The following is a 24,163-nucleotide window of genomic DNA, read 5'->3' as shown; positions in this document are numbered from 1 at the left end:
TTTTGGGAAAGTTTTGGAAATGTTTTGAGTAATCATTGTGAAAAAAGTGTGGGAACCATTGACAATCAAAAACCAAACAGAAAATAAAATAAAAATAAATCAGAATTCTCTCAAAACACATATTTCCAATAATTTGGGAAATCTTTGCAGCAGGTTTAGAAAACACAAACTAATTATTTTTAAATAGCAGGGTTTCAACCTTTTGAACCGTACACAGCTGTAAAATAGGCCGACCGCATGTAGACGCGTTTGCGCATGCGTTGAAAGGATGTGAAAGCATCAGGCCTGTGAAAGGATCAGGCACCGACAGTGTGAAAGGCTAAAGCTATAGGCCCGACCCTGCTGCACAGGTGCTGCAGAGCTGTCTAATTACCCAGTGCTGTGCCACCCAGCTGATGAGCTAATTACAGCATCCACATGTTTTCCTCTCAAGCTGGAAATGTGGTAAACACACTGTGTTAGCACACAGACATGCACACCGCCACACATGAGCACACACTCGTACAAATTCCCATAGAGCAGCTGTCAACCTATCAGGAGGCAAACAAGCACAACCTAAATTATTCCAATCGTTACTTCTAAATACCATTTACTTTGTTAACATCATGAGTCCAAATGTGTCTGTGTGTGCGATTGAATTTCTTTAAGTTTTAATTAGATTGTGGAGTTGTCGTTGTCTTTTTGTTCAATCATCCTTAACTTTGGAGCTTGGCTGTTTGGGTCTGAGTGTAACTGAAGGGATGTTTTCTCTCATGGTTCTACCGTTTCTCCCTCCTCAGGAAGCGGGCTTCACCTTTGCCCAAAGATGAGCACTCTGGTGGGGTGAAGGACTGCCTGCTGGCCAACTCCTCAGACCCCGTGGAGATGAGACGACTCAACTACCAGACCCCAGGTGATTAATCACAGCCCGACAGTCACATGTGTGCGAGTGTGGCGATGATATAGGATCCGATGATAAATGCAGTGCAGTAGACGCTGACAGTTGGAGAGAATACCCAGCTTCACGCATTCATCACTAAAACGTATCCATATGCCCTCGCATAAAGACTCAGTGTTATTACAGTACGTAGAAGTGAGTTTACTTTTGTAAAAACAAACAAAAAGGAATGAATCAAGGCTAAAATGTTAAGTATTCTGCTGCATGAATACTGTATGTCAGGACATTGGGTTTCTACACTTTTACAATTTTCAAATTGAATAAAAGGAGCAGCCGAGCATCAACAAATCAAACATCCTCTTGGATCAATGATCCTGATCATGTTACCATGATCATTCACGCTTTAAAGGCCTAAAGTTTATATCTCCAATAATAATGATACAGTAGGTCCAAATGTATGGGATTTATCGTAATCTAGATCTGATCCTGTTGAAATTAAGTAGAATAATTGAGAAACCAACTGGAAATAACTGATTAAAATTTCATAAAGATTGGTTAATTATGAACCGAGTTATGCTTTTTCAAAATTTCACCAATGTTTAGAGATATGGGATTTTTTTTTTTTTTTTTTTTTTTTTTTTTTGAGAAAATAATCCAGAATCAGTGTATTGATCTGGATCCCCTCCAAAATTGTGTGGAATCTTCCATGGTGTAAGGTCTATCTTTGGTTAAATTGTTGTTGAAATCTGTAAAATACTTTAGCAAAGTCCTGCAAACAGACAATTAATCAAATAAATAAACAAATGCCAGTGAAAATATGACAGAGGGCAGATGTATTAAAATGGGACTTGTCTAAATAATTCTGTGAATAATTGTATTAAATCACTAAATCAGTTATAAACGTTCTAATCTCTAAAATCACTGTTCTGCGTAACGTCTTCTGCCCCACCCCTTCATTGTCAGTCTAACCATATTTAATCAGGGCTCGTTATTCGTCAAATAAGGCATTTGTAGTTTCGGTTTCAATGCATCATAAAAAAATGAAGGACAGTAAATGTTGACAGGCTAAGTAACATTTTGACGAGCCCAAAAAATGCTTGTGATGATTAAGCTCCTCCCATTGTTTTATCACATGCTACACCTGATTATTATAGGGACATTTGTGGGAATAGTTTGGAAGGATGGAGTCAGAGTTTGACAATGTTAACACTTTCCATTAATTCATACAATTAAAATTGTGATCAATTTACAGATGTAGGTTAACAGAAAAAGAGTGTACTCTGGAACTGCAGCTAACAACACGATTGACTAATAATTTATTAGCTTTTTTTGTTTTGTTTTTTTAATCTAAAGCTGTGACATTTAATCCTTTAATTCAGCGTTTTTGCAAACTTGGGGTCGTGACCCCATTTGGGGTCGCCTGCTGAAATGTCTAATAATTGATTTATTTATTTATTTTAAATTACTGATTAAATAGTTTTTATCATTAAATTAATATTATCATGAAATTATTTTTCAAATTAAAACACAACAAACATTCTTAAACAACTATATTCTACACTTTAATTTTCTCAAATAATAATAATTGTTCAAATATGATGGTGACGGTGCAATTTGTCACTAATTCTGTATTGTAACACTGTAACAAACGTGATCAAAAACTAATTCTACAACAACAACAAAAAAGAAAGTTTTTGGGGTCATCAAAAAATTGTGATATCGAAATGGGGTCACGATCCAAAAAAGGTTGGGAACCACTTCTTTAATTGCTTTTCTTTTCCACTACTTTTTAAAATCAAGATAAATGACAATAGCATGTTTAATAATCAGTGTATTAGATTGTCAGGTGTGCTGTTTGAAACTATTTAATGTTAATTAATTGGTCGACAGACATGTTATCAAAGCAATTTTTGGGCGATAAACACCGATGTTAGTGTGTTAATTAATGACTCCTCTGTGTCAGCAGGGGGCAGTAGGTAGCATGTCAGGTACAGTGTAAATTGTAAAAAATTTGGTGTGAAACAGGAGTTCTCTTGAAGCATTGTGTGTGTGCTATGGCTTTAATATCAACTTTTATTTCACTTTTTTATGAAGCTGCAGCTTTTGCATTTTGCAATAGGTTTTCTGTCCGACAACATCTATAGAGTCTTACCAGAAGCAAACTTTTATATCGATGAATTCCTGCCTTTGCCATTGTACTGACTGATGTTTTTGTCTGCTTTGTAGATTTGCACATCAGGTTGTAGTTAAATAGGAATTTGTACAGATTAGGGATGTAAAGGTTAATCGTGAGGCAGTTAAAAATCGATTCAAAGGTGTAGTTTGTTTATTCATATTAATTTTTTTTACATAAGAAATAAAGTCCAATTGTTTAGGCACAAAATACATTTTCAGTTGCACTTTTAAAAAGAAAAGGAACTATTATGCAGTTTAGCATAGTTTACAGTAGAGCCAGAATCTAAATAAATAGGCTTCTTCTTCATTTGTATTATTTATTCATTTATTTCATTTAGGATTTATTTTCAATTAAATTGCATTGTTGTGCATAGTTTATCAAGGGATTCTTTTGACAATGAAAGATAAAAGAAAATAGTAGTGTTTTTTTTTTCGAAAAAAAAAGAATATTTTTCAGTCATTTGTCTACAGTCTCATTTTGTAAACTAAATTGTGAGAGAATCGTATCATGAACCTAGTATAGTGAATCGTTACATTCCTCGTACTGATTATTTAAAAATTATGTATTTTTTTTAAATCCAATATTTCTTGCCTGACCTCAAAGTATCGGTCAATGCACGTTCTACATGTATTGATAAAGAGAGCTGGTTGGAGGGCAGGCTCTGTTTCTTTTTGCCTCCCAATCTTCCTCCTCCTCTCCCCCCCCCATGTGCTTCTTTTATTCCCCCAACTTGGTAATGAGCCGCTGCCTCTGATGTCAAGGTGAGCCTTTACACAGGGAACAATAGAGCTGAGAGAAAATGTCAACCTTGGTCCACGCGAGGGTTTGTGCGTGTCTGTGTGTTTTTTTTTTTTTTTGCTGCTGTGTGAGTGTGTATGTGTGTATCGCTTCTCACGGGTTATTAAAGATCCCGTTTGACAGACGCACACATACGTTCAAGCACACACACACACTGAGCCCCCTTTGAACCCCTGCAGAGGAATTAAGCAGTGCTGCTGAAAGAGCCCTGTTCTCCCATCCTCCCACTCCTCTTCCGTCTTTTGTCTTCCATTTCCCCCTGTAGGGTAATCCTCCTTTCTCTCTCTCTCTCTCTCTCTCTCTCCCTTCTTCTCTCTCTACGTCAACATTTATCTCCTTTTTTTCCCCCTCCTTTTCCACCTCACCGTTTTACTTCAAGAGTGGTGATTATCAAATATTTCCAAGGCTGTACCAAGCTTGCAAAGTCATATGAGACCTTAGTGAATATTGAACAGCCTGGTTCTTTTGTACTTGTGGTTCTTGTTCTTTTGCCCCCCCTCTGCCCTCCCCAGCAGGTGAACATTCCTGCTCTGATTTCCAACGTCAGGCCTTGTGCTGCTCATCTGCAGCATGTGGTTTGTTTAACAATCCCTTGCTGTACCATTTGGTGCCGTGGTAGATTGGTATACAGTATAAGACCTGGTTCAGATTTTATTTGCAAATATTAATATTTAGAGGCCTTGGGATATTCGTGAATATAGGAAATGATGTTTAATTCAGTGTTGTTGATCTCATTTTGTTGGACTTGGATTCTTTTTTTGAAGTATTGTCATTTTTTGTGTTGCGTACTTGGCATATTGGGCTTTTTTAACGTAATTAAAGGGTCATGATCCCATATTGGTGATTGGTCGATATTAGCAAAAAAGCAATTGTTGGATTATATCAGGCTGCATCCTAAATTTCTAAACCAGGGGTGTCAAACTCATTTTAGTTCATGGGCCAAATACGGAGCAGTTTAATCTTAAGTGGACCACAGATTTTATGCTGGAAAACAAGTAATTTCGACATTATTGTGCTATACTTTGCACTTCATACATAAAATACAAAATATGTAAGAAACTAGCCATAGCCAAGCAATAAGTGACATACTGTATATCGCTCCCAACAGGACCTTCACTTTATGTTTCCTAGTTTTTGTGACCATATTCTATTTAATTGAGGGAAATATGATGTAATAGTTTGAGGAAAATTTAGAATTTTGAGGAGTTTTTCTCAACATTTTAAATTTAAAAATGACTGCAATCAGGCAATATTAGCACCAGGAGTGTTGTTTCATTTACACAATGATTCATGTTTTCTCTGTACATTTTACTTTCTCCGGCGTGCCGAATTGGGCACTCCAAAGGGCCGGATTTGGCCCCTGGACCATGAGTTTGACACATATGCTCTAAGCACACTGATGCATCATTTTGATTGGATTTATTGTTTTATGTTCTTATTTTTGAAGTGAACATTTTGTAACCCACTGGTTGCTAATAAATGGGTCAGTTTTTCTCATACTTACTAATTAATGTTCTCAATTTGACTATAATCACTTGATGAAGCATTTTTGTACACACTACAAAAAAGTAAATAAAGTATTTATGATTCATGATATTGGATCATAAGGATATTGGCCAATAGTCACGGTTGCAATATCGGGAGTGTAAAAGTTGTCTGGACAACCCTAAAGTGTAATAAACGTTCAAAAAATGTCACCAAAAAAAAAATTCAATCGAAATGGAAAATAGTCGATGAGTGAGCATAGACGCACATGTGCAGTGACGCACGCCCGCAACCTTCAGTCATTGTGGTGAGCAGCGAGCTTACCTGGAAGGCGAAGGCCAAAATATGTTATTCAATCAGTGGTGACGCACTCGAGTTGCCGCAGCCTTCTGCGTCCCCACCTGATCCCACTTAGGACTCGCTGCACGGATCACATCTCACATGGCCTGGGAACACCTTGGGTTTTCCCCTTGAGGAGGTGCTGGAAGAGTAGCGTGCAACAGCATGTACTATCTGAACAGGAAATATTCCTGATGACTGTTACTAATTATTACAACATGCTTGTACAAGTTTGGTTCGTTGTTTCGTGGGATCCACATTAGCTTCCAGAACAGCGGTTGCTAGTCTTCCTGGGGTCCCTAATTAAAAGCAGCAAAATGTTTACACTAAACACAGTATACAATGGCAAAAACAGAATAAAATACAAATACAATAATAAAAAAATGGTTATAGAACAATACATTTCTCGATTTCACATATTGTATACACCTGAGTTTTGGTGATTGTATTAATATAAATGCAAATTTGTTGAGTTCCTTGGTTTTTTAGGCAGTTTATTCCACAGCTGAGATTATCTACATAACACGGACTTCTGTCGTTATTTAGTTCTAGGTCATGATTAGAAGTACGCATTGTAGAATTTGAGTGTACTAGTAAAGGCCACTAGAGATCAAAATGCTACATGTGGTCTACTCTACATTATCTTTGCTTTGCATATGTGGTGCAAACATTACCAGATAATCCTCGGTTTATAGTCAAAACACTACTGCCTGCATGGATTAGTCGTAATATCTTTGAATATTTAACCTAATGTTCGTGCTGTCTGTGTGCTTTTGCCAGATTTCAATGCCAGCTGATTTTTATACCAGTACCCCAACATAGCAACTAATTAAATCATTTTTAACTGTTGTGTTGTTCAGTAAGTTGAGTAATAGTCACACATGGTAAACAGCCTGAAGTGAAAGACTTGAACTCTTCTCAGAGACCAAACAACGTGTTACACAATCCACATTTTCTGGAAAGGTGATTTTCAGATATATTGTTTGGCCCAGATCTGCTCCTCAGCCACCTCTGCTGATCCAGTGCTCTTCTTCCTCCCTTTCTTGGCTTTCCTCTCTCCACAGGTCCCAGCTCTCATCGCTGTCCCAACACTCCAAGTTAGTCTCTTTTCTCACCTGTTGTGTATTTCCCACACATGCAGTCGTCCTTCCCCCACAAACCGCTCACTCGCTTCCGAACCATTCCCTGCTGTGCACTCCTGACAGACATGGTAATCCTACAAGCCTGTAGCCTCCGGCATTCCGAGGATGCAGCAGAGCTGTCTTTCGGATGTGAACTTCCTACAACACCTTTATCGTGTCGGGGCACAGAACGGGATGGCTTTCTAGCAGAGCAGACACTTACTTTCACTACGACTGCCTTTCTTTTTTTTTTATTTAACTGACAAGAACGGCTGCAAAAGACTTGGCTGCACATCCTCACACACCTACAGTCGATGTTAATGTGTTCATGGCTGATGTCATTCAATCGGTTTAATTGGTCAGTGTCAGGGTTTGGTGTCAATTATAACTGTAATTTCATAGTTCATAATTACTTACAATTATGACGTAGTTGTGATTTAAAATTGTATTTGTATTTGTTAAGATAATTGACTTTAATTGTAATTGAGATGGAAATGATTAAAAAAAAAATTGTCAGTTACAATTTAATCAAATGCGAAACTGGGGAACTATGTTACAGTTCTATGGCTTACACATATGCGTCAAAACTGACCCGTTATCATAAGAGATGCTAACAGAAGAGGAAGGTTACGTTTTATGGTGTCATTTATTAAACACTCATTAATTGAATATAAACTTAAGTAATTGAGAACGGAATTGTAATTGACTTTCGGGGGAAAAAAATAATTTTAATTGTAATTGTAATTGGGTGAAAAAATGCTGGTCATCGTAATCATAACTGAGTTGTAATTGAACATAGATAATTAAAGATGCAATTGTAATTGACCCCAACCCTGGTCAGTGTTACCAGTCATTAGCATTAGATCTCCGACAGCCTTGTGCATTCAGCATGACCTCACTGTTTTATACACACACACACACACATATACCATTTTAAGTGTGTGTTTTTTTTAAAAGCCATCTTTAATGCTTTATGTATAACTTAAGTGGTGTCATGCATTGCATACAGTTAACTTTGAGCACACGGGCCAAGCTCCAAGCGTTCCGTTTAAGCACATAGCCTTGCCAAGTTCACAGGCACAGGGCTGAATTTGTGTCGGAAGATTAGCTATAAATCATCCAATAACCCAACGATGAGAAATCTAGAGCGCGGGGTGGTGGTGGTGGGGGGTGGTGGAGTTGGAAATTAATCCAACCCAAATGCTCCAGGCTGCCCTGAAAGATAGGTCCCTTGTAAGGAAAGGGTTTTCAAAGAAATTAGTTTTTGGCTGGTGACCAGTCAGTTTTTTTTTATTTTTTTATTCTCTCCTCTGAAGGAAGTGACAGTGTGACTGATATGTAGAGACTTGTCGGCTCTCGCTCTGGTCCCACCTCTGCCATCAAATGTTGCTTTGTGGAGTCATACAGATGTCCGCCTCCCGCTTCCTTTGAGGAGCTACGCTCACCCAGTCACTCATGTGCATTTCTGTGCCAGCCCCCCCCCCCCCAAAAACCTCTGTCCTCTTCACTTAGCATGACGGTATCACCAAAACGTCACCAGTCTGTTTGTCTCCTCATGCATTCCTGAATAAAAGTGCACTCTCCTCACGGTCACAAGCCACCTCATGGTCTCACCGGCAGCCTCACTCTCACCCTGTGGTCCAACCAACCAATGTTTGTGTCAGTCACGTGCACATTTCATGTCGGAGCATCCAGTTCTCACATCTTTCTCCTTTTTCACACAGGAATGAGGGAGCACCCACCCATCCCGGTCGTTGACCTTGCTGACCACATCGAGCGACTCAAGGCCAACGATGGTCTCCGCTTCTCCCAGGAGTATGAAGTAAGAGCAGCTCTCTCTGTGATCACAGCTATTCTTAGCTCACAAGTATGTTTCATTGTTATCATATCTCGGAAAGACGTGTTTTCCATTCCTTGATCCTGTAAACACGCATCTTAATGGATTACAGTAAAGTTATTTCACATTCTTCACTTATTTCTGCAACTCTATTACCAATCCCACCAGGAAAGCAACACTTAGAATAAATTGCTTCGAGATGCTTTTCTCTTCTCGCAAAACCAGCAGGTGGCACGTTGCTTAAGCAATCAGCGTGCATCTTGAACGATTTTTCTGCTGGCAGACTCTCCCATGCAACACGGTGAGGGATTATCTCTCGTCGACGTTGCCGTTTCAAAAACAAAAAGGAGTACATTTGCATTTAAAGTGGCACATCGTTGTTTTGGGGAATGAACGAGGCCAGATGAAGAGAAGAGGCATCCTTGGATGCAGAGCAACAAGATCTATCTTTTTATTTATTTGCTCACATCTTTTTTTTTCTCATCTGTTCTGTCTAATCAACTCGATTCCAACAAATTGATTGGATCCAACCGTGCTGGAAAAATAAGCACAGATTCTTGGGTTTTGCGGTGATGTAGGTGTTTATATCCCTGCCCTGTGATCAGCCTGTGCTCTGACATCAAATGTATTTTTTTGCTTAGCAATTCACCCTCTACAGATAAACTGCTAATTTATTAGGGTGGCCTGATAATCTTTTCCCCAAAAGCACCAGAAGCTTAAAGCTCTGCCAACATTTCATCTTGACAGTGAAGTTATCTGCCCTGAAAAATAACATCTACTCCATAACCTTGTATAATTGGTGCACCCTTGACTCATTTTACTGCATTTTTAAAGCAAAACAAACCATAGCTCTGACTGACTTCACCTTTAATCTCTCAGTGGTAAATGGAAGTTTTGCCAGAAATTGAGAGGGCCCTTTGTTTATCTGACTTATTCATGCTAATGTGAGTTGAAATACATCGCTAAGTGATCACATTTTGCAAATCAACAATTTTCAAAGTGCCCGTAACTAGAGATGTTTTATATTAGCTTTTTGCCAACATCCGATATGATAACGTCTAACACTTTTCAATTTTATGTCACATTATATACATCTCCATGGATTAAACATGTTGTTTAAAACAATTGCACATATATTTTCAATATTGTTGGAAAATCCAATACAGATGTCAACGGAAATTACATAACGGGGGGCACTGTAGTCTTCGGAGGATTGGTTCGGACCTCCCTGGGTCCCTTCGGTGGCTGCCTACCTTGCTGGTCTTGTAGGTCTGGTGTAATGATATCTAATGGTGGTTCTTACATGCAGATCTGTTGTAAGCAACAGGCATGTGTGGGGCTTCAACATAGCTTATGTTATGACATAACTTAGAAAGATTTGCTTCCAACAAATAGCTCTGTCACACTCGTAAGCACAAATTCACTCCCTCTGTTCACTCCTATCTTCCTATTGCCTGAGCAATGAGATGTTTACCCCCAAAATATTATCCCTATATATGTCACTATACTGGGACCACAGATTTTAGTCTTCTATAACAGTGTTTCTAAAATGGGGTACACACTGGCACTACTTAAGAGGGAGAGAGAAAGTGGAAAATGTACAAATGAAAGCATTAAAAATATGGGGTTTATACTCTTTATTTTTCGTTAAAAATGAGCATAATAATGGTGATGGACATGATCTTAATTAGAACTGAAAATACAAGAGTCAGTCTTGGTCCCACAACAGCAGGAGAAAACAAAAACCAGAAATAAATCCATTCAAGAGGCACTAAATACTGTTTCATTCCAATCTTTAAATCGTGTTGTCACCCAATTATTCCATTATTATGCTCTAGAGTTGTTTTTTCAAAGTATTCTGAGCAAAAAGTCAGACGAAGGGTTACTTGGATTCAGAAATAAGAGAAAGGGGGTACTTGAGCCAATAAAAAAATGAAAACCACTGCTCTACCAACAGTAGCATTACATTATACTAATAGCATGCCCTTGTAGTTCCTATTAATGTCCTCAAGAACCCCTTTTCCCATGTATTTCCAAGTTCTTCAGCATGCATTTATTGGTGGTGAGTCAATAAAACCCAGAGTTTAGATTCAGGAGATTTTGCACAGTTTTGTCCATGTAAACAAGAATCATACAAATTCGAATTGTATTTTTTATGATATGTATATTCACATAAACTCAATTTATCAAGTTGATTGAAGAAAAAGAGGCTGAAGGTGAAATTAGATGAGCAGTAGTGCCATTCTACTTGTCAGAAAAACTAAAGGTTTGCACTATAATGTATTAGTTTATGTTTAAATGGGTCATTATGTGGGATTTCTTGTCCAATTATTTGTTTCCAAGGTGTGACCATGACATTTCTCTTAAAATCCCTGTTTAATTAGGACCTGTCTGGGGAGATAATTAGGCTGTGGAAATAAAAATCTGCACTCGTGCCTTCTTAGCTCATTGCCCCGCTGGCCTGTTGAATTAGTGCAAACACATTTGTTGGAGTAGTGTCTGCTATGACTGCAGGCCTATACGCGCCATCCTCTTTTTTTTTTTTTTTTTTCATCCCCTTGAAGTAATCATTCCTAGCCAAGGAAATAACTCCCCCCCCCCCAGCCCACGTCGCCAGGCAGATGGCCATTCGTCTCTGTGCCAGCCGAGGCGCTGTGGCAGAGCTCGTGGCGTTTTGTCACAGTCACGTTCGCCGGCTGCTCCAGTCACGCATGCACCCCTAAGGAACAGAATTGGTCGAGGCACCAACACCTCCTTGCACTGATGTTTTAGGCAGCTTGACACTTGTGTTACCAACCGATGCCAGAGCGCATCACACTGTGCGAGGAGCATACTGGGTAATGAGCAGAATTTGTCAATCAGGAGAGCTTCAGCTCCCCACACTGTCTTATAACACAGCGAGCAACGGCACGCCACAGTCATCTTAGCACCGTGGCCACGTCCATTGGTAACAGAGAGGTACCTTGGGCGACTGCTTCTCACTTCTCTCCACCGCCCTATACCCCAAGTTGTTGCTAGTTGTCAACGGTCCAGTGTGCACGCTGTGTTCAATAAGCTCCCAAATAGTAATGACATGTTATGACTGTGAATAAACTCCTTCCCTTTATACTGACGAGCACAGCCAGAGAAATTGGCAGTGCTGGGATCATCAGCAGCTTGCGGCCCTGTGCCCTCATGACTCTCAGTGGTGAACATTTTCAAACTCTTGTGGAGTATTTCTTACTTGAGCAGGTGCCACTTTATTCGGACTGGAGTAATAAGACCTAGAAAAGTTTGAAGGAGAACAATTGAGTTAAAAATAAGTCTAACACTAACCATGCACCGTGATTACATTTAGTTGTTGCCATTTGAACACAAAATGAAGATGAAGTCATCGGAAGGAATTTGAGATTCTTGCCAAGGGGGAGCAAAAGAAAAATAGAATGAATAATATAGACCGTCGACACGTCATTTAATGTTGTAAATTCATGTTAAAATCAAGCCAGTGGCCGCTTTCTGCTTCATTTTTGCTGCAGTACCATTCATGAACTGCTGGGCATAACAGAAGAAGAACCAACCTAAAGCCTCAAAAGTTTGGGATCACTTCACTGAATAGTTACACTACACACCCGAGGTAGAACTAACATCTGTGACATGAAACTAACAATAATATGTTAGAATCAAAGCAGCAGAAAAATATTTCATAAAAACAAATTTTTTTCGAATAAATTTCGAAAACCCGCGAACTACGCGTACAGTTATTTTTTTTAGTCCTGTAGCCATGTGAAGCAAGTGGAGCAGTTTTGAAGTCGTCATTACAACAGATTGGCGACATGAATTACTGGACACAGTTTGGGCCTGAGCCGGGGTCGATCGATACGGAATAACAAGAGACTCTGTGACATTATCTAGCAAAAGATAGGCCATCACATATCTCCCCTCCCAATCAATATATATGCAGGCCGCTGTCGTCTTCGCCCAGGAGACGGATGACGCAGGGGAGAAAGTGTTGGTTACAAAAATACTGGACAGGAAAAGGCTGAATAAATAGATGATGAGAGAAAAATGCCAAACATGAGAACTAAGGGTCTCGACACAACAGGAAATCAAATATGGAACTGGAGCATTTGTGGTGTCTGCAGCTGCAGAATCTTAGGTAATCAAATCAAATGTTTTGTTGGGCACTTTTAATACGGATGTGCAGTGCCAGGTGCTTTTAACAATCAACATTTATAACAGACAAACATCTTTCATACATACAATTTTGTAACACGTCACTTGAAGTTGTATACCTAAGGCTGACATTACGCTGTCATTATTATGCATGCATGTATTTGCTTTTATTCTTTTATCTCATTATGACCATTGTTGGTCTGTTTTTCATACTTTGTATCTCTCTCTGCTTTGTGCCCTCCCTGCTTTCTCTCCCGCCTACGCTCTCAGTCCGTTGATCCGGGCCAGCAGTTTACCTGGGAAAACTCCAACATGGAGGTGAACAAGCCAAAGAACCGCTATGCAAACGTTATCGCCTACGACCACTCCAGAGTGGTGCTCACATCTGTTGATGGTAAGACTTCATAAAAACTCTTTGGCTCTGTGTGTGTACGTGAACATTTTTCCTTCAACTTGGCGCTTGGTTTTAAGGACATTTTTCAGTGTAGCAAACACTCGGCTCATGTCCTTTTTGGCTCAGTAAAAGATGTTGATTAGAACATGTAAATTAGACAGTGGCAAGTATCAGAGGGGACTGACAAAGCCAGATTGTCTTTTATTGTGATTAAAATGATTCTGATTAAAATGATCTTAAGCTGACCTCTGTGGCTGAGGAATATTATTAGAGCGGACGACCGTTATATGAAGTGTGGCTTGAATATTCCCTTTCACAGCTGTGCCAGGCAGCGACTACATCAATGCCAACTACATTGACGGCTACAGGAAGCAGAATGCCTACATCGCCACGCAGGGCCCCCTGCCAGAGACACTGAGCGACTTCTGGAGGATGGTGTGGGAGCAGAGATCCAACACCATTGTCATGATAACCAGACTGGAGGAGAAGTCACGGGTAAGGAGACGCATGCTTTGGAGAGAAAATACATATTTCTGAATTCATTTCTGGAACTTTGTAGTTAAATGTACTTTTTGAAAAGGTCAACAACAAAGAAAACAAAAAAACAACTAACATTCTGCGTTTTTGAAAGGTTTGACTATTTCATCTGATGTTTTCCAGCTGTTTTTCAGTGTTATTGTTGATTTCAACCAGTTTCCTGCCATGCTCGAGCAGGAGATTCTAGTACTTATGTCTCTGATGCAGGGGTCACCAACACAGCGCATGGTTGCACTTGTTTTAACAGCACCACTATTCACCAATGAGCTCCATCTATTGCAATGAAACTGACACGATTTGCATGTCATGATACAATATATCTCAATAAATACCGATACTAAACAATATGATATTAATCGCGATATATTGTGATATCAATTAAGTACAAAATGCTTTGAAATAAAATGTATACATTTTTTTAAATTGCAAGAACAAATAAATGGTACCTAAGTGTAATTGAAGCACCAATATCGAAAACAATTTATATGTTTATCAAAAGTTATCAAAATGTTTTTAAAAGTAACTTCGTATATCTATAAAAGTGCCCAGTATGTTTTGTGAAAAGGCAATCAACTTCAAAACTAAAAAGGTTTGTTGTTTCACTAACACTATAGCGACCAGGCATGTTTGTGCAATATAATTGTTTTTTGCATTAAAAAATATGATAAAAAAAATTTATTTGGATCTCTTTTTGGAAAAATAAAATAAAATTCGGTTAAAAATCGGAATATATCGCAGAATGTTTTTTTTCTTAAACCCTTTCTTGCCAGGCTTCAAACTCACAAATATATAAAATACAGATGTAGTCAGAGCCTTACTAAAGTTAAATACTGTTGCACTTGATCAGTTTAGTATGAAATTAAACATCTTTAAATGTGTTACTTTCTCTGAAACACTGTGACAAATCAGTTTTGATTGTGATAAGACGTGTTTTTTAAAAAATCACAAAAAGTGGATTTTTGTAAAATATACTTAATTGTTGAATTTTAACGTGTTACATATTTTACGACTAGTTAAAAGTTGTTAGTAAAATAGGGACACAATGATGTATTATGAAATGTTTGAGAAGTTGACGTTTGAAAATGAAAGTTGCGTAAATTAAGAGAAATAATGTGTTGCATGTTGAAACTTATTTCCTACGTTTTTAAGCTACTACTCAACTTTACTTCATTACCGTAGACTGTAGTTAAAGAGTGATTCTGTGAATTTTTTCATGTACTCATTCTATAGCAAAGACTTGTTTTCTTTACGACGACACAAAGTCGTTAATTATCAATGTCCGAACGAAACAACGGATCGGTTGGTCGATGATTGTCCAGCCGCCGCCGCGTGACTACTCATAAAATCTGAAATAAAAGGACTGTAAACGTCTGCTGAAGTGAGATGGTGGTCCGACGTGGTGACGGCAGTGGTGAAAGTAAAGTAAGTGAAAGTGGTAAAGTAAAAAAACGCGTTTCAGAGGGAGCGACAAACATGCGACGCACGATCAACTGTGTTTTTTCAAAAGGACGGATGGGGTCGGACCCTGCGATCTAAAAATACACTTATGTTAATGCATTAATACGACAACCTGTTAGAGCCACATCAAAATACTAAAAATCTGGTCACTACGAGATCGAAGTCACAACACTTCGAGAACAAAGCCGCAATTTCATGAAAATAGTCGTATCGCAATAAAATTATAATTTTATGAGATTAACGTAATATTTCAAGAATAAAGTCGTAATATTTCAAGTATAAAGTCATAATTTTATGAGACTAAAGTCATATCTCAATAAAATTACAATTTTATCAGATTAAAGTCATATTCCAAGGTTGAAGTATTTCCAGAAGAACTACTTTTTGAAGTAGGTTGAAAGGGTGGTGACCCCTGCTCTAACGTGTAACCATATCTTTTGCCTTTGTACATTTTTGAGGTTGTACATCAAAAAGAAGCATGCACAAGATGACAACCCGTTTCCTTATTTTCTCACTCGTTACAGAGCGACAACCCAATGGTAGGAGAACCATTGTGTAGCAGTCTTGTTAATTAAATTTTAAAATCCTTCTCCAAACAATTGAGTGTTTGATATCAATACCCTCTCTGAATGAGTCAACAAAAGTATTCAATCTCTTAAATTTAAAATGAACGCATGGAATAAGTGGAATCTGCATGTTTTCCCTGAAGATGCCAAACTAACTCAAGATAGAAACTGATAAAAACAAGGATAACAAGTAGTTCAGTTGCAGGCATTAAAAAAAAACCATAAACATACAATATGATACATTTTGTCATTAATATATCACGTATTAGATGGATTTTACAGCATTGCAGCCAAATGACTTAATGCATCAGTAAGTAGAGTTTGTGAAGGAAAGTGAACTGGGCAGAAAACAAATGAGTGCTTTGATGAATGCAAATTAAATATATTTTTTTTAAACGCACCTTTGGTTGGAGCTTTTAAGCACACAGTAATGGAGTTTCCTGACAGAAGATGTATGCGCACAAAGAGCTTGACACTGATGAACTTTACACCCAACAAAGCCCGCAGGCGAGTCTACACAGCCTCAAAAGAGAGTTTGTCAGTCTGATCAAAGTCACCACGACTTCAAAGACACTTGATTTACAGACACTTGCACTGCTTTGCTTCTCCCGTGCCTTTGCCAATTACTAAAAAAAAACTGTATGAAGGACCGTGTGCTCTGCTGTCCCCTGATGATGCTGTTACCGTAGCAACATACCATAATGACGTGTGCTCATTAGAACGTAAAGCACCCTTTTTTTTTGTAATTAAAATTTTTATTGGCACAGATAATACAAATATATTATGACATTACATCTTTCAGTCCCAAGTTTTTAAATACGTGTACAGTATCAACAAACATATATGCATATATATTTGTATAATAATAAAGTAGGGTAGGGATACATCGGTGCAGTCACAGCTGTAAACTGACGACTGTGCTGAAATAAACCTTCTGCAAAACTTTTCGAATTTGTCTTGGTCTAATCTTACAGCATATGTAAGTTTTTCCATTACATACAGTATACTGTATATCTGGAACAATACAAATCCAGTCATCAATATTGGGAATGTTGTCCCAAAGCCACTTTCTAGTAATCAATTTCTTTGCAGCAGCAACATAGAATATTGCACAAATATTTATTCACATTTCTCCTCATCTGAGCTGGTCTCTCCCCTAACAAAAACTTTCTCCATACTGTTCCTGAATCAGTTTCACAATTTAAATTTTACTGAAACATTAAAATTACTTTTCATAATGAGAATGATTTGTTTGATTCCCAGACCTTTCTGTGGAGTTTGCCTGTTCTCCCAGTTTCCTACAATCTCCTCCGGTGGAGCGCTTAGCCGTAGCAGCACATGATCAACCATCATCTAAATTAGGCCTCAGCGTGATTAAAAAATATGCTTTAAAATGAACCAGAGCATCGTCAACTCAGCATCAGAAGTGGAAATGCATTTCTTTACCGAGTTAAATCTGTTAATTTCTCTTCCATCCGTCAAAAACATTTTTTTTAAATGTATATTCATCCATCAGTGTGATTAATCACGGTGTGAAAGTCAAAGCTTTCACAGAAAGCTTTTCTATTTTAATGAATAGCTTTCTTTTATTGTTTACTTTGATGCCAAGGCTGGTAAATGTTGTTTTTACCTATGCAGCTGTGCATAGGTAAAAGAATCAAGTCCTTTAGAGAAATGAACAGCCTTAGAGTTTAGAGCAACACACATTCTTACCAGCACCCAGAGGTGAAGATGTTCATGTTCTGAATCAACTCACGTTGCATCAAAACTAACCAACAAATAGGGAGAAATGGAAATAAACCTTAAAGCAACAGTTACCGTATTGCTTGGAGTCCCATTTTTATAAACATTCATAATATTTGAACAGTCAATCAACCAGTGTTAGACCTATCATTTGCCATATTTTATGCGTCACCAGTATATTTATAGAAGCGCCTGTCAGAAACAGAGGATCACATCAACTTCACAATGAATTATCAACTGAGTTTTAAGGAAAACCTTTGGCAGAATCCTAATAAACTGGTTCAAGGAAGCAAAGCATCATCTTTGGCAATCAGTAAATGATTCAAACATGTATTTTTTTAGTGATGAACAAAGGCAGGGGGATGACTGGTTTCTCAAACTGTTTGAAGTATAGCAGTTTTGGGTGCTTTTGGAAACACAGGGGGGAAGAAATGTGTCCAAAAAGTGGAAACCAGGCACTCCATAAAGGACAAAATCAAAATGAGGAAATAAATTCTAAAAAAAAACCTTTATTTGAATGGCCAAATCATTAAAACGCCAACACGGCTAATGACAACCTAAATGTTTTTAGAATTTCTTTTTGATTTTCTCATTTTTTTGGAGTGCCTGGTTTCCCCTATTTTTACACATTTATTGCATTTGCCTGTAATGCCATTGTCGATTATAGTCACTTTGTAACTGGTGTTTGCACTCCAGTTTTAAAAGGTCGCAAACATGTTAATTAATCGGATCGAATTGAAAAATCTTGTAAACTTTAGTTAAGCAAATAAATTAGGTTTTACAAAAGAATAAACAAGTTATGGGGTGACCGTGGCTCAGGTTGTAAAGGGGTTGGGGGTTCGATTCTCTAGGACAATGCTTGTCCTTGTGAAAGACACTGAACCCAAAGTTTCTCCCAATGGTAGATTATCTCTATCTGGTGTACTGGGCATCGTCCTTTTCTTTGACAAGCAAGTGGAGGCAGGCATGGTAACAGGTGGCAAAAAATTATCCAAAAGTGGCAAGAAAAGAGTGAAAATTGACTAAAATGGGCCAAAAGCAGTCACGAGTGGCCAATAAATATAACAAAAAGAGGGAATATGTAGGGGAAAAAGGGAAACAATAGGAATTTATTGGGCAAAAGTTAGCTTATTTGGATGAAAAGTGACCCCAAAAATTGAAGAAAGAACAAAAATTGGATGAAAGTGTCAAAAAGAACTTACAAAAAATAGGGGAAAAAATTATATTTATTGGCAAAAGATAGCTTAAGTCTGAAAAAAGTGTCACTTTTTGATAAGGGGCCAAAATGGGGACAAATGGAAAAAGGGGTTAAAAAGTTTTCTCCTCTTAAGGTTTTCTGGGGGAATAATACTTAAAATTAAGACATAAAGAGCCACATGTTGAACATCACTGACTTAATGGTAAATAGTAATTCTAAAGTGCTATAGGAATCAAATTATTTTACTAATTATAATAAACTTTAAAGATGTCACCTTAGCGAGAACTCCATAGTTACTACATTCAGTTGTACGAGGCATAGCTGTCAACAAAATAATGTTTATTGGGCTTTTTTTAACATCACTGGTTTTAATCCCAGACATCAAACTAGTGGGATTTGTCCAACGCCTACTGAGCGTACGTCAGTGTTTTATTTGTGATCTAAACATTTGGTCGGTTGTTGGTAATCCTGTCGTGGTGAATTAATTCCGAGTGCAGTGTAAATAAAAGAAGCTGAACGCCATCTTAGTAACTGTGAGCTCAAATGTGTTTATAAACATGATCTTTATTTTTATTACTTTTTAAATCGTGGCACATTGGTGCATTTCTCACTTCATAAAAGTTTTAATCATCAGTTAAATGAGACTCGGTCGTCAGAATGTGACGAATGTCTGAACAGACGTTTATGATCGTCTTTTTCAGGCGCAAAATATAATTAGAGCAATACAAGTTGATTAAATCTGGGAAATTTCCTCCACATCACAAAGAAAGTTGTTTTTTTTTTTTGAAGTCGTACCAGCCTTTGCAAACAAATGAAGTTATCGTTGGCAATAAACTAAAAATAATCATCATCACACTATTCTGCCTGTACTGTACTCGCTTTATGGACATCTGGTGAACTCCATTCTTGTTATGTCCACAGCAGGATTGTGGTCAATTATAATTGTAATTGCGTAATTGATAATTCACTACAATGACGACCTAATTATAAATGCAATTGTAATTGAAAAAAAAATCTGTTGCTGTTGCAATTGTAATTGAGTTCAGATAATTCACTTTTTTTATTGTAATTGGCATGGAAATTAAATCTGTTCCAACGCAAACCTGGGGAACCATGTTACAGTTTAGTTTACATATACTGTATGTTGTTAACAATTATTAAAATATGTTTCATATTAACTTTCCCACTATCTGTCAATTCTCTTAAGGATCATTTTACCACTGTACACTGAAACAAAAAAGGCTCAGACGCCCACGCCAAAAATATTAATACCAATATTTTCATTGATGAGGATTAATGACAAGGTAACCAAGAGATGAAAAACAAATTGGATGATAGAAACTATTTTTTCTGTGTATTTTACAGCTGACATGGCACAACCCTGAGCCGTTATAAGAGAGAGGTTACGTTTTATGGGTTTTATTTCATTCAAGACATTAAAACAAAGTTCTTTCTCCTCCGCGTTGAAAAAAGAAGAAAATGTTAATGAAAACGAGCAGAAAGAAGTCAAACATGCAACATCTGTCCCTCCATAAATAATAAATAATTACATTAAACAAAGGCAAACTGCAACACAGTCATTGTCACATCTCATTTGAAACAACAATACAGTTACATTTCTCTCTCATATCTCCCCAGCATAATACATTTCACAATATTTTTGAACATATTAAGTGATCTTGGTAATTTGATGTCGTCATTTAGATCAGCGATTCTCAACTGGTGGGTCACGGACAGCTGGTAAAAAATAAATTAAGACTTAATGTCTCTTATGTTGCACTTGTCTTTTATGTGACAAGCATGCTGTGAAATGCATGTTGCACAGGAAAATACAGTATTTATGTTTAAAAAAAGATTACATATGTGTGTTTTCAACAGCTATTTTTGAAAAACTAAATTTGGTTGTTTGAATTAAAAAAAAAAAAAAAAGTGGGTCGTGATTTAATAATCGTGGCAAAATGTGGGTCCCAGGGTGAGACCAGTTGAGAACCCCTGATTTAAAATGTTCCACAGTCTGATTGATTGTACTGAAAATTTTGTAATTTAGAACATAATTGTAATTGACTTTCAGGGGAATAATGATAATAATAATTCAAGTCCTCAACCCTGGTCCACCAACTATTTTTTATTTATTTAAATACGCATTTTTCCGTCTGTTTTTCTTTGGTTGATACATTCAGGCACAACCTGTGAGTGAGTCAACCTCACACCGCCCAGTTAGACACACACACCTCATGCCAGGCAGAGAAGGAGCTTGACAAATAGGATGAGATCCAGCGGCAGACAATTTTCAGCTTCTTCTAGCTCTATTATTACCCGTCAGAAAAAAGCCTAAAAGGTCGGGGCTGGAAATGAAACCCGAGGCATTACTCAGTTGAATATGCGTGTCTAGATAAGAAGTCCACACCCACCGGTCCGCCAAAAAGGCCAGGTGATGACATGTTGAGAAGCAAAGGTGTGTGTGTGTGTGTGTCGCTGTGATCTGTGGAGGAGAATATGCCGCCTGGCCCCAGACAGCACAGAGATATTCATTACCGCCGTGACTGCTAATCCATATGTTTGCACTGCGAGCACAAACCATCACTCAATTGAGTTTCTCCAGCGAGGTCTGAATGGGAGCTGTCACCCAGGAAGGTGAAATGTGAGGGGGGGAATTTTACAACATTTTGTTTGTTCATTTGTACCAGCTCGACGAGACAGCCAAAGTGCCTCCAAATGTCAGCTCGGCCATGCAGTATCAATATGATTAGCTCACCCGCGCCACATCTCTTCCTCTCGTGTTGTCCAAATCAATAGCAGCGAGTTTGTGTCTCAGCAACAGTCCCGACATTAAAACTGCTCAGTCCTGGTGTGGAAATCTGGAGCTTTTTGGTGCCATTCCAGAAACAAATGATTTCACTGCCAGTCACTTTTGAGCTGCACTTGTCGGTTTACCTTTTTAGGGCATGGAAATCTGTTCAGCTGGCAAAATTAACCCAAAGGATTTTCAGACAAAAGCGTTTGATTGAAAATCATTCACTGAGGATAAAACGTGAAGCAGCTTCGGGCGAGATCGACCATCTGCCTTCGCTGGCTGTTAAACTGCATCTATAACCATCAAAATACAACATGTAAACGTCTGATCTAGGCAGGATGTAGAAATCTTTGACCTGCTTGTTCTGTTTTAACAAGTCATGGGCACATCATTACAAATAAAGCTCATGTTTTTCATTATATATATATACAGACCCTTTCCAAAAAATTTGACTATCATGGAAAAGTTGTTTAATTTCCATAATTCCATTCAAAAACTTGAACTTTCATAGATTATTTTTGTGGGTTTTATGAGCTGGAAGCCCAAATTATGTAAAAATAAACAAATAAATACTTGAATATCTATGAAAGTTTAACTTTTTGAATAAAATTATGAAAATGAAACAACTTTTCCATGATAATCTGTGTGTATATATATATACAAGCTTGCACAACTTGTCACTAATCCAGGCTACTCTGTATTTTTAATGCACTATATCAAACACAATCGAAAACTAATTCTCGAAAGAAAAATAAATGTCTTTGGGGTTGGCAGAAATTCTTGATATCAAAATAGGGTCACAAAAGTGTAATTTGTTAAAAAAAAAAACAAGTTCCCATAAAGATGGAGAAACAGCGACAATTACATTTAAATGTAATAATTTATTTTGAACAAAATTTGAAGAAAAGCAAAATGCATAGAAGAAAGAAAGGACGGTTTATTTCTGACACTGTTCCTGCAAAGAGGACGAGGAAATCACCTGAACAATGTCATGCAATGCATTAGAGATGCTGTTAAAATAAACCAAGTGCTTTAGAGGATGATTTAAAGTTATTTCTGTGCAAACATTTAGATTTCAGGTTCTATTTAAGTTCAAAAGGGACAATCCACATTCGTCAACATAAATACGTAAATGTGCCAGTTTATAGAAATGGCTGACAGCCATGTATGGTTTCAGGTGTATTTATTTTTGTTTGCTTTAATCTGGATGTTTAAAGAACGTTTTAATAAGGTCCTGGGACATCCTAGCATTACCAAATCCAGAGTGAAGGTCCGCAGAGTGTTTTTCTTCTTTTCATAGACCACCCAGTTGTTTATATTATAATGCACTGACTGAAATGTTTATTTTTCATATGCAGTGAGATTTTCCAGTTTTCAATATTTTGATAAAGCATCATTTTGTATCAGTCTTCCTTTAAAATATCTAAACATAACACAAGGATATTGGACTAGTTGTATACACTTTTTTTACACTGTTTTGTAATTCCTGTGAAATGGATTCAGTGCAGGCAATAAATTCTGTATTTCTTCAGTGACACAGATATCGTAATGTTTTGTGGATGAAATTTCCCCGCGAGATATTGATTATCACAGAATTACTGTATTGTGATAATATTGCAATGTATCGTATCGCGAGGTGCCTGGTGGTACCCAGCCCTACGGTTGAATTACACTCATCTAATGATCCAAATGATCTACTTTTGAATGTACTCTTCAATATTTGCCAGCATTGTTAGAATCTCCTTTGGGAATAGTTTTGAGTGTGTTTTTTTTTTTTTTCACATCAATTTAAATTTTCGAAAAACTTTCGTTTAAATTGGGAATATTACTTTTTCCTAAAGGAAAAAAAATCCTCAAAATATTTGAAGGAATTTTTGCTTCCTTTCCTACTTCCCCAATCGTTTTGTAAAGTTTGCATGTTCTCCCAGGGTTTTTTAGTTTCTAGTCATGCATGATCCTACTCTGCACAGTCCAGCATTGCATTTAAAACCCAAATCTAGCAAAAGGCTCCTGCAGGAAACAGGTCTGAAACAATGAGGAGCGTGGCTCTTTGCACTAAATGAGCTCTGAGTGATTGTGTATCCATGGACAGGTGGATAGATAAAGGGACGAGTCAATAGATGGTCTGATGCAGAGGTATCCTATCATTGAGGTTTGTTTATCATGAAGCCAGGTGATCATTCTCTCTGCCCTTTAACAACAGACGACAATCAGCTAATTAAAAATAATCACTCGCTGGTAAAAGAGCGAATAGAGGTTTTGTATCCCCCCTTGATGTCTGCTTCAAAAGCAGAACCAGTGAACGCGCACACGCCAAAGCCCTCGACTCATGCATTTTTTCGCAGACACGTGAGCCCAGGCCACGGCTCCACTTTTTTAATTACACCTCAGATGAAGCCTTTGATCCGACCTCCTAAATGCTCCCCATCCCTGCTAGCTAACCAGTGTGATGCTACACGCCTCATGCTCGCCCTGCGCTGGATTTATGCTGCAGTCCACTGCTGACTCTTTGTCCTGTCTTTGTTCCTCCGCCAGGTGAAGTGTGACCAGTACTGGCCGTCGCGGGGAACTGAGACCTATGGGATGATCCAGGTTAACATGCTGGACACAGTGGAGTTAGCCACCTACAGTGTCCGCACATTTGCCCTCTATAAGGTATGTTATTTCTCCTTATTTCTATACAGTCCT

General features: G+C 37.9%; 1 protein-coding gene across 12 annotated transcripts in view; it reads left to right on the top strand.

Moving 5' to 3' along the window:
- The window catches only part of LOC114479097 (receptor-type tyrosine-protein phosphatase F), a 255,606-nt gene that overhangs the window by 211,404 nt on the left and 20,039 nt on the right, over window positions 1–24,163 (top strand). For 7 of the 12 annotated variants that reach the window (XM_028472565.1, XM_028472564.1, XM_028472562.1 and 4 more), the window contains 6 exons: window positions 780–892; window positions 6,740–6,772; window positions 8,521–8,618; window positions 13,056–13,179; window positions 13,499–13,674; window positions 24,011–24,130. In XM_028472565.1, the coding sequence (XP_028328366.1) occupies window positions 780–892; window positions 6,740–6,772; window positions 8,521–8,618; window positions 13,056–13,179; window positions 13,499–13,674; window positions 24,011–24,130 (664 nt within the window). The remainder of the gene's footprint in view (window positions 1–779; window positions 893–6,739; window positions 6,773–8,520; window positions 8,619–13,055; window positions 13,180–13,498; window positions 13,675–24,010; window positions 24,131–24,163) is intronic. The other 5 variants (XM_028472571.1, XM_028472568.1, XM_028472567.1 and 2 more) reach the window with 1 other exon arrangement.

The sequence above is a fragment of the Gouania willdenowi genome, chromosome 17 (assembly GCF_900634775.1).
Source record: "Gouania willdenowi chromosome 17, fGouWil2.1, whole genome shotgun sequence".
NCBI lineage: Eukaryota > Metazoa > Chordata > Actinopteri > Blenniiformes > Gobiesocidae > Gouania > Gouania willdenowi.
The sequence above is the reverse complement of the archived record's forward strand: the minus strand, read 5'-3'. Positions and strand labels throughout refer to the sequence as shown.